The sequence below is a fragment of the Acyrthosiphon pisum genome, chromosome A1 (assembly GCF_005508785.2).
Source record: "Acyrthosiphon pisum isolate AL4f chromosome A1, pea_aphid_22Mar2018_4r6ur, whole genome shotgun sequence".
Taxonomy (NCBI): domain Eukaryota; kingdom Metazoa; phylum Arthropoda; class Insecta; order Hemiptera; family Aphididae; genus Acyrthosiphon; species Acyrthosiphon pisum.
The window spans coordinates 93,210,415-93,222,447 of record NC_042494.1 but is presented as its reverse complement, the minus strand read 5'-3'; the positions used below and the strand labels follow the sequence as shown (position 1 = coordinate 93,222,447).

General features: G+C 29.2%; 1 protein-coding gene across 2 annotated transcripts in view; it reads right to left on the bottom strand.

Moving 5' to 3' along the window:
* Positions 1-12,033, bottom strand: part of LOC103308433 — a 36,268-nt gene that overhangs the window by 22,115 nt on the left and 2,120 nt on the right. The window contains exon 1 of one of the 2 annotated variants that reach the window (XM_029487808.1): positions 8,549-8,718. The exons of the other annotated variant lie outside the window; for it this stretch is intronic. Coding sequence (XP_029343668.1) covers positions 8,549-8,703 — 155 coding nt within the window. The 5' untranslated portion in view covers positions 8,704-8,718. Of the gene's footprint in view, positions 1-8,548; positions 8,719-12,033 lie in introns of those variants that run through there. 2 annotated transcript variants of the gene reach the window in all.

The following is a 12,033-nucleotide window of genomic DNA, read 5'->3' as shown; positions in this document are numbered from 1 at the left end:
CTTTATCGCTTTTATCAGATTTCACGGATTCCAAATTAATCAGATTTAGTTAAGCTCGTCTTATCAATCGCTGGTTTATCTGTATCTTTTTCAGGTTTTATTACATCAGTTTTCTCCCCTCTATGTTTTTCTGTTATTGTTTCATGTGTGGTGGTTTCTTTGCTTTCAATTTTTGTCGTTATTAGTTTTTTAGTATCACTAACGATGGAGTCAGGTTTGTCAGTTATTATTTTATCTAATGTTGTTCCATCCTTTATAACAGCGGATAAACCTTTATCGCTTTTATCAGATTTCACAGATTCCAAATAATCAGATTTAGGTAAGCTCGTCTTATCAATCGTTGGTTTATCTGTATCTTTTTCAGTTTTTATTACATCAGTTTTCTCCCCTGTATGTTTTTCTGTTATTGTTACATGTGTGGTGGTTTCTTTGCTTTCAATTTTAGTCGTAATTAATTTTTTAGTATCATCTTTAGTGTCACTAATGATGGAATCAGTTTTTTCAGTTAATATTTTATCCATTTTAGATGCGTCTTTTAGAACAGTAGGTAAATCTTTATCACTTTTATCGGATTTTATAGATTCTTTTGAAACTGATTTAGGTATAATCGTTTTATCACTAGTAGGTTTAACAGTATCTTTTTCACTATTATCGGACTTTATAGATTCTTTTGAACCTGATTTAGGTATAATCGTTTTATCACTAGTAGGTTTGTCAGTATCTTTTTCACTATTATCGGATTTTATTGATTCTACTGAGTCAGATTTAATTAGATCAGTTTTCTCCCCTGTATGTTTTTCTGTTATTGTTTCATGTGTGGTGGTTTCCTTGCTTTCAATTTGTGTCGTTATTAGTTTTTTAGTATCACTAACGATGGAGTCATGTTTGTCAGTTATTATTTTATCTAATGTTATTCCATCCTTTATAACAGCGGATAAACCTTTATCGCTTTTATCAGATTTCACAGATTCCAAAGAATCAGATTTAGTTAAGCTCGTCTTATCAATCGCTGGTTTATCTGTATCTTTTTCAGTTTTTATTACATCAGTTTTCTCCCCTGTATGTTTTTCTGTTATTGTTTCATGTGTGGTGGTTTCTTTGCTTTCAATTTTAGTCGTAATTAATTTTTTAGTATCATCTTTAGTGTCACTAATGATGGAATCAGTTTTTTCAGTTAATATTTTATCCATTTTAGATGTGTCTTTTAGAACAGTAGGTAAATCTTTATCACTTTTATCGGATTTTATTGATTCTACTGAGTCAGATTTAATTAGATCAGTTTTCTCCCCTGTATGTTTTTCTGTTATTGTTTCATGTGTGGTGGTTTCTTTGCTTTCAATTTTAGGTCGTAATTAATTTTTTAGTATCACTAACGATGGAGTCATGTTTGTCAGTTATTATTTTTATCTATGGTTGTTCCCATCCTTTATAACAGAGGATAAATCTTTATCGCTTTTATCAGATTTCACAGATTCCAAAGAATCAGATTTAGTTAAGCTCGTCTTATCAATCGTTGGTTTATCTGTATCTTTTTTAGTTTTTATTACATCAGTTTTTTCCCCCATATGTTTTTCTGTTATCGATTCATGTGTGATGGTTTGCTTACTGTCAATTTGTGTCGTAATTAATTTTTTAGTATCATCTTTAGTGTCACTAATGATGGAATCAGTTTTTTCAGTTATTATATCATCCATTTTAGATGCGTCTTTTAGAACAGTAGTTAAATCTTTATCACTTTTATCGGATTTTATAGATTCTTTTGAAACTGATTTAGGTATAATCGTTTTATCACTAGTAGGTTTTTCAGTATCTTTTTCACTTTTATCGGATTTTATTGATTCTACTGAGTCAGATTTAATTAGATCAGTTTTCTCCCCTGTATGTTTTTCTGTTATTGTTTCATGTGTGGTGGTTTCCTTGCTTTCAATTTGTGTCGTTATTAGTTTTTTAGTATCACTAACGATGGAGTCATGTTTGTCAGTTATTATTTTATCTAATGTTGTTCCATCCATTATAACAGCGGATAAACCTTTATCGCTTTTATCAGATTTCACAGATTCCAAAGAATCAGATTTAGTTAAACTCGTCTTATCAATTGTTGGTTTATCTGTATCTTTTTCAGTTTTTATTACATCAGTTTTTTCCCCCATATGTTTTTCTGTTATCGATTCATGTGTGATGGTTTGCTTACTGTCAATTTGTGTCGTAATTAATTTTTTAGTATCATCTTTAGTGTCACTAATGATGGAATCAGTTTTTTCAGTTAATATTTTATCCATTTTAGATGCGTCTTTTAGAACAGTAGGTAAATCTTTATCACTTTTATCGGATTTTATAGATTCTTTTGAAACTGATTTAGGTATAATCGTTTTATCACTAGTAGGTTTGTCAGTATCTTTTTCACTTTTATCGGATTTTATTGATTCTATTGAGTCAGATTTAATTAGATCAGTTTTCTCCCCTGTATGTTTTTCTGTTATTGTTTCATGTGTGGTGGTTTCCTTGCTTTCAATTTGTGTCGTTATTAGTTTTTTAGTATCAATAACGATGGAGTCAGGTTTGTCAGTTATTATTTTATCTAATGTTGTTCCATCCTTTATAACAGTGGATAAATCTTTATCGCTTTTATCAGATTTTACAGATTCCAAAGAATCAGATTTAGTTAAGCTTGTCTTATCAATCGTTGGTTTATCTAAATCTTTTTCAGTTTTTATTACATCAGTTTTTTCCCCGATATGTTTTTCTGTTATCGATTCATGTGTGATGGTTTGCTTACTGTCAATTTGTGTCGTAATTAATTTTTTAGTATCATCTTTAGTGTCACTAATGATGGAATCAGTTTTTTCAGTTATTATATCATCGATTTTAGGTACGTCTTTTAGAACAGTAGGTAAATCTTTATCACTTTTATCGGATTTTATAGAATCTTTTGAAACTGATTTAGGTATAATCGTTTTATCACTAGTAGGTTTTTCAGTATCTTTTTCACTTTTATCGGATATTATTGATTCTATTGAGTCAGATTTAATTAGATCAGTTTTCTCCCCTGTATGTTTTTCTGTTATTGTTTCATGTGTGGTGGTTTCCTTGCTTTCAATTTGTGTCGTTATTAGTTTTTTAGTATCACTAACGATGGAGTCAGGTTTGTCAGTTATTATTTTATCTAATGTTGTTCCATCCTTTATAACAGTGGATAAATCTTTATCGCTTTTATCAGATTTTACAGATTCCAAAGAATCAGATTTAGTTAAGCTTGTCTTATCAATCGTTGGTTTATCTAAATCTTTTTCAGTTTTTATTACATCAGTTTTTTCCCCGATATGTTTTTCTGTTATCGATTCATGTGTGATGGTTTGCTTACTGTCAATTTGTGTCGTAATTAATTTTTTAGTATCATCTTTAGTGTCACTAATGATGGAATCAGTTTTTTCAGTTATTATATCATCGATTTTAGATAAGTCTTTTAGAACAGTAGGTAAATCTTTATCACTTTTATCGGACTTTATAGATTCTTTTGAAACTGATTTAGGTATAATCGTTTTATCACTAGTAGGTTTTTCAGTATCTTTTTCACTTTTATCGGATATTATTGATTCTATTGAGTCAGATTTTATTAAATCAGTTTTCTCACCGGTATGTTTTTCTGTTATTGTTTCATGTGTGGTGGTTTCCTTGCTTTCAATTTGTGTCGTTATTAGTTTTTTAGTATCACTAACGATGGAGTCATGTTTGTCAGTTATTATTTTATCTAATGTTGTTCCATCCTTTATAACAGCGGATAAACCTTTATCGCTTTTATCAGATTTCACAGATTCCAAAGAATCAGATTTAGTTATGCTCGTCTTATCAATTGTTGGTTTATCTGTATCTTTTTCAGTTTTTATTACATCGGTTTTTTCCCCCATATGTTTTTCTGTTATCGATTCATGTGTGATGGTTTGCTTACTGTCAATTTGTGTCGTAATTAATTTTTTAGTATCATCTTTAGTGTCACTTATGATGGAATCAGTTTTTTCAGTTATTATATCATCCATTTTAGATGCGTCTTTTAGAACAGTAGGTAAATCTTTATCACTTTTATCGGATTTTATAGATTCTTTTGAAACTGATTTAGGTATAATCGTTTTATCACTAGTAGGTTTGTCAGTATCTTTTTCACTTTTATCGGATTTTATTGATTCTATTGAGTCAGATTTAATTAGATCAGTTTTCTCCCCTGTATGTTTTTCTGTTATTGTTTCATGTGTGGTGGTTTCCTTGCTTTCAATTTGTGTCGTTATTATTTTTTTAGTATCACTAACGATGGAGTCAGGTTTGTCAGTTATTATTTTATCTAATGTTGTTCCATCCTTTATAACAGTGGATAAATCTTTATTGCTTTTATCAGATTTTACAGATTCCAAAGAATCAGATTTAGTTAAGCTTGTCTTATCAATCGTTGGTTTATCTAAATCTTTTTCAGTTTTTATTACATCAGTTTTTTCCCCGATATGTTTTTCTGTTATCGATTCATGTGTGATGGTTTGTTTACTGTCAATTTGTGTCGTAATTAATTTTTTAGTATCATCTTTAGTGTCACTAATGATGGAATCAGTTTTTTCAGTTATTATATCATCGATTTTAGGTACGTCTTTTAGAACAGTAGGTAAATCTTTATCACTTTTATCGGATTTTATAGAATCTTTTGAAACTGATTTAGGTATAATCGTTTTATCACTAGTAGGTTTTTCAGTATCTTTTTCACTTTTATCGGATATTATTGATTCTATTGAGTCAGATTTTATTAAATCAGTTTTCTCACCGGTATGTTTTTCTGTTATTGTTTCATGTGTGGTGGTTTCCTTGCTTTCAATTTGTGTCGTTATTAGTTTTTTAGTATCACTAACGATGGAGTCATGTTTGTCAGTTATTATTTTATCTAATGTTGTTCCATCCTTTATAACAGCGGATAAACCTTTATCGCTTTTATCAGATTTCACAGATTCCAAAGAATCAGATTTAGTTAAGCTCGTCTTATCAATTGTTGGTTTATCTGTATCTTTTTCAGTTTTTATTACATCGGTTTTTTCCCCCATATGTTTTTCTGTTATCGATTCATGTGTGATGGTTTGCTTACTGTCAATTTGTGTCGTAATTAATTTTTTAGTATCATCTTTAGTGTCACTTATGATGGAATCAGTTTTTTCAGTTATTATATCATCCATTTTAGATGCGTCTTTTAGAACAGTAGGTAAATCTTTATCACTTATATCGGATTTTATAGAATCTTTTGGAAACTGATTTAGGTATAATCGTTTTATCACTAGTAGGTTTTTCAGTATCTTTTTCACTTTTATCGGATTTTATTGATTCTACTGAGTCAGATTTTATTAAATCAGTTTTCTCCCCGGTATGTTTTTCTGTTATTGTTTCATGTGTGGTGGTTTCCTTTCTTTCAATTTGTGTCGTTATTAGTTTTTTAGTATCACTAACGATGGAGTCAGGTTTGTCAGTTATTATTTTATCTAATGTTGTTCCATCCTTTATAACAACGGATAAACCTTTATCGCTTTTATCAGATTTCACAGATTCCAAAGAATCAGATTTAGTTAAACTCGTCTTATCAATTGTTGGTTTATCCGTATCTTTTTCAGTTTTTATTACATCAGTTTTTTCCACCATATGTTTTTCTGTTATCGATTCATGTGTGATGGTTTGCTTACTGTCAATTTGTGTCGTAATTAATTTTTTAGTATCATCTTTAGTGTCACTTATGATGGAATCAGTTTTTTCAGTTATTATATCATCCATTTTAGATGCGTCTTTTAGAACAGTAGGTAAATCTTTATCACTTTTATCGGATTTTATAGATTCTTTTGAAACTGATTTAGGTATAATCGTTTTATCACTAGTAGGTTTGTCAGTATCTTTTTCACTTTTATCGGATTTTATTGATTCTATTGAGTCAGATTTAATTAGATCAGTTTTCTCCCCTGTATGTTTTTCTGTTATTGTTTCATGTGTGGTGGTTTCCTTGCTTTCAATTTGTGTCGTTATTAGTTTTTTAGTATCACTAACGATGGAGTCAGGTTTGTCAGTTATTATTTTATCTAATGTTGTTCCATCCTTTATAACAGTGGATAAATCTTTATCGCTTTTATCAGATTTCACAGATTCCAAAGAATCAGATTTAGTTAAGCTTGTCTTATCAATCGTTGGTTTATCTATATCTTTTTCAGTTTTTATTACATCAGTTTTTTCCCCGATATGTTTTTCTGTTATCGATTCATGTGTGATGGTTTGCTTACTGTCAATTTGTGTCGTAATTAATTTTTTAGTATCATCTTTAGTGTCACTAATGATGGAATCAGTTTTTTCAGTTATTATATCATCCATTTTAGATGCGTCTTTTAGAACAGTAGGTAAATCTTTATCACTTTTATCGGATTTTATAGAATCTTTTGAAACTGATTTAGGTATAATCGTTTTATCACTAGTAGGTTTGTCAGTAACTTTTTCACTTTTATCGGATTTTAAAGATTCTTTTGAAACTGATTTAGGTATAATCATTTTATCACAAGTAGGTTTGTCAGTATCTTTTTCACTTTTATCGGATTTTATAGATTCATTTGAAACTGATTTAATTAGATCAGTTTTCTCCCCTGTATGTTTTTCTGCTATTATTTCATGTGTGGTGGTTTGCTTACTGTCAATTTGTGTCGTAATTAATTTTTTAGTATCATCTTTAGTGTCACTAATGATGGAATCAGTTTTTTCAGTTAATATTTTATCCATTTTAGATGCGTCTTTTAGAACAGTAGGTAAATCTTTGTCACTTTTATCGGATTTTATAGAATCTTTTGAAACTGATTTAGGTATAATTGCTTTATCACTAGTAGGTTTTTCAGTATCTTTTTCACTTTTATCGGATTTTATTGATTCTACTGAGTCAGATTTAATTAGATCAGTATTCTCCCCTGTATGTTTTTCTGTTATTGTTTCATGTGTGGTGGTTTCTTTGCTTTCAATTTTTGTCGTTATTAGTTTTTTAGTATCATCATTAGTGTCACTAATGATGGAATCAGTTTTTTCAGTTAATATTTTATCTATTTTTGATGCGTCTTTTAGAACAGTAGGTAAATCTTTGTCACTTTTATCGGATTTTATAGAATCTTTTGAAACTGATTTAGGTATAATTGCTTTATCACTAGTAGGTTTTTCAGTATCTTTTTCACTTTTATCGGATTTTATTGATTCTACTGAGTCAGATTTAATTAGATCAGTTTTCTCCCCTGTATGTTTTTCTGTTATTGTTTCATGTGTGGTGGTTTCTTTGCTTTCAATTTTTGTCGTTATTAGTTTTTTAGTTTCATCTTTAGTGTCACTAATGATGGAATCAGTTTTTTCAGTTAAAATTTTATCTATTTTTGATGCGTCTTTTAGAACAGTAGGTAAATCTTTATCACTTTTATCGGATTTTATTGAATCTTTTGAAACTGATTTAAGTATAATTGCTTTATCACTAGTAGGTTTGTCAGTATCTTTTTCACTTTTATCGGATTTTAAAGATTCTTTTGAAACTGATTTAGGTATAATCATTTTATCACAAGTAGGTTTGTCAGTATCTTTTTCATTTTTATCGGATTTTATTGATTCTACTGAGTCAGATTTAATTAGATCAGTTTTCTCCCCTGTACGTTTTTCTGTTATTGTTTCATGTGTGGTGGTTTCTTTGCTGTCAATTTGTGTCGTTATTAATTTTTTAGTATCATCATTAGTGTCACTAATGATGGAATCAGTTTTTTCAGTTAATATTTTGTCTATTTTTGATGCGTCTTTTAGAACAGTAGGTAAATCTTTACCACTTTTATCGAATTTTATTGATTCTATTGAGTCAGATTTTATTAAATCAGTTTTCTCACCGGTATGTTTTTCTGTTATTGGTTCATGTGTGGTGGTTTCCTTGCTTTCAATTTGTGTCGTTATTAGTTTTTTAGTATCACTAACGATGGAGCCAGGTTTGTCAGTTATTATTTTATCTAATGTTGTTCCATCCTTTATAACAGTGGATAAATCTTTATCGCTTTTATCAGATTTCACAGATTCCAAAGAATCAGATTTAGTTAAGCTCGTCTTATCAATTGTTGGTTTATCCGTATCTTTTTCAGTTTTTATTACATCAGTTTTTTCCACCATATGTTTTTCTGTTATCGATTCATGTGTGATGGTTTGCTTACTGTCAATTTGTGTCGTAATTAATTTTTTAGTATCATCTTTAGTGTCACTTATGATGGAATCAGTTTTTTCAGTTATTATATCATCCATTTTAGATGCGTCTTTTAGAACAGTAGGTAAATCTTTATCACTTTTATCGGATTTTATAGATTCTTTTGAAACTGATTTAGGTATAATCGTTTTATCACTAGTAGGTTTGTCAGTATCTTTTTCACTTTTATCGGATTTTAAAGATTCTTTTGAAACTGATTTAGGTATAATCATTTTATCACAAGTAGGTTTGTCAGTATCTTTTTCACTTTTATCGGATTTTATAGATTCATTTGAAACTGATTTAATTAGATCAGTTTTCTCCCCTGTATGTTTTTCTGTTATTGTTTCATGTGTGGTGGTTTCTTTGCTTTCAATTTTTGTCGTTATTAGTTTTTTAGTTTCATCTTTAGTGTCACTAATGATGGAATCAGTTTTTTCAGTTAAAATTTTATCCATTTTTGATGAGTCTTTTAGAACAGTAGGTAAATCTTTATCACTTTTATCGGATTTTATTGATTCTTTTGAGTCAGATTTAGTATAATCATTTTATCACAGTAGTTTGTCAGTATCTTTTTCATTTTTATCGGATTTTAAAGATCTTTTGAAACTGATTTAGGTATAATCATTTTATCACAAGTAGGTTTGTCAGTATCTTTTTCATTTTTATCGGATTTTATTGATTCTACTGAGTCAGATTTAATTAGATCAGTTTTCTCCCCTGTACGTTTTTCTGTTATTGTTTCATGTGTGGTGGTTTCTTTGCTGTCAATTTGTGTCGTTATTAATTTTTTAGTATCATCATTAGTGTCACTAATGATGGAATCAGTTTTTTCAGTTAATATTTTGTCTATTTTTGATGCGTCTTTTAGAACAGTAGGTAAATCTTTACCACTTTTATCGAATTTTATTGATTCTATTGAGTCAGATTTAATTAGATCAGTTTTCTCCCCTGTATGTTTTTCTGTTATTGTTTCATGTGTGGTGGTTTCCTTGCTTTCAATTTGTGTCGTTATTAGTTTTTTAGTATCACTAACGATGGAGTCATGTTTGTCAGTTATTATTTTATCTAATGTTGTTCCATCCTTTATAACAACGGATAAACCTTTATCGCTTTTATCAGATTTCACAGATTCCAAAGAATCAGATTTAGTTAAACTCGTCTTATCAATTGTTGGTTTATCCGTATCTTTTTCAGTTTTTATTACATCAGTTTTTTCCCCCATATGTTTTTCTGTTATCGATTCATGTGTGATGGTTTGCTTACTGTCAATTTGTGTCGTAATTAATTTTTTAGTATCATCTTTAGTGTCACTTATGATGGAATCAGTTTTTTCAGTTATTATATCATCCATTTTAGATGCGTCTTTTAGAACAGTAGGTAAATCTTTATCACTTTTATCGGATTTTATAGAATCTTTTGAAACTGATTTAGGTATAATCGTTTTATCACTAGTAGGTTTTTCAGTATCTTTTTCACTTTTATCGGATATTATTGATTCTATTGAGTCAGATTTTATTAAATCAGTTTTCTCACCGGTATGTTTTTCTGTTATTGTTTCATGTGTGGTGGTTTCCTTGCTTTCAATTTGTGTCGTTATTAGTTTTTTAGTATCACTAACGATGGAGTCATGTTTGTCAGTTATTATTTTATCTAATGTTGTTCCATCCTTTATAACAGCGGATAAACCTTTATCACTTTTATCAGATTTCACAGATTCCAAAGAATCGGATTTAGTTAAACTCGTCTTATCAATTGTTGGTTTATCTGTATCTTTTTCAGTTTTTATTACATCAGTTTTTTCCCCCATATGTTTTTCTGTTATCGATTCATGTGTGATGGTTTGCTTACTGTCAATTTGTGTCGTAATTAATTTTTTAGTATCATCTTTATTGTCACTAATGATGGAATCAGTTTTTTCAGTTATTATATCATCCATTTTAGATGCGTCTTTTAGAACAGTAGGTAAATCTTTATCACTTTTATCGGATTTTATAGAATCTTTTGAAACTGATTTAGGTATAATCGTTTTATCACTTGTAGGTTTTTCAGTATCTTTTTCACTTTTATCGGATATTATTGATTCTATTGAGTCAGATTTAATTAGATCAGTTTTCTCCCCTGTATGTTTTTCTGTTATTGTTTCATGTGTGGTGGTTTCCTTGCTTTCAATTTGTGTCGTTATTAGTTTTTTAGTATCACTAACGATGGAGTCATGTTTGTCAGTTATTATTTTATCTAATGTTGTTCCATCCATTATAACAGTGGATAAACCTTTATCGCTTTTATCAGATTTCACAGATTCCAAAAGAATCAGATTTAGTTAAACTCGTCTTATCAATTGTTGGTTTATCTGTATCTTTTTCAGTTTTTATTACATCAGTTTTTTTCCCCCATATGTTTTTCTGTTATCGATTCATGTGTGATGGTTTGCTTACTGTCAATTTGTGTCGTAATTAATTTTTTAGTATCATCTTTAGTGTCACTAATGATGGAATCAGTTTTTTCAGTTATTATATCATCCATTTTAGATGCGTCTTTTAGAACAGTAGGTAAATCTTTATCACTTTTATCGGATTTTATAGATTCTTTTGAAACTGATTTAGGTATAATCGTTTTATCACTAGTAGGTTTTTCAGTATCTTTTTCACTTTTATCGGATTTTATTGATTCTACTGAGTCAGATTTAATTAGATCAGTTTTCTCCCCTGTATGTTTTTCTGTTATTGTTTCATGTGTGGTGGTTTCCTTGCTTTCAATTTGTGTCGTTATTAGTTTTTTAGTATCACTAACGATGGAGTCAGGTTTGTCAGTTATTATTTTATCTAATGTTGTTCCATCCTTTATAACAGTGGATAAATCTTTATCGCTTTTATCAGATTTCACAGATTCCAAAGAATCAGATTTAGTTAAGCTTGTCTTATCAGACGTTGGTTTATCTATAACTTTTTCAGTTTTTATTACATCAGTTTTTTCCCCCATATGTTTTTCTGTTATCGATTCATGTGTGATGGTTTGCTTACTGTCAATTTGTGTCGTAATTAATTTTTTAGTATCATCTTTAGTGTCACTAATGATGGAATCAGTTTTTTCAGTCATTATATCATCAATTTTAGATGCGTCTTTTAGAACAGTAGGTAAATCTTTATCACTTTTATCGGATTTTATAGAATCTTTTGAAACTGATTTAGGTATAATCGTTTTATCACTAGTAGGTTTGTCAGTATCTTTTTCACTTTTATCGGATTTTAAAGATTCTTTTGAAACTGATTTAGGTATAATCATTTTATCACAAGTAGGTTTGTCAGTATCTTTTTCACTTTTATCGGATTTTATTGTTTCTACTGAGTCAGATTTAATAAGATCAGTTTTCTCCCCTGTACGTTTTTCTGTTATTGTTTCATGTGTGGTGGTTTCTTTGCTGTCAATTTGTGTCGTTATTAATTTTTTAGTATCATCATTAGTGTCACTAATGATGGAATCAGTTTTTTCAGTTAATATTTTATCTATTTTTGATGCGTCTTTTAGAACAGTAGGTAAATCTTTTTCACTTTTATCGGATTTTATAGATTCTTTTGAAACTGATTTAGGTATAATCGTTTTATCACTAGTAAGTTTGTCAGTATCTTTTTCACTTTTATCGGATTTTATAGATTCATTTGAAACTGATTTAATTAGATCAGTTTTCTCCCCTGTATGTTTTTCTGCTATTGTTTCATGTGTGGTGGTTTCTTTGCTTTCAATTTGTGTCGTTATTAGTTTTTTAGTATCATCTTTAGTGTCACTAA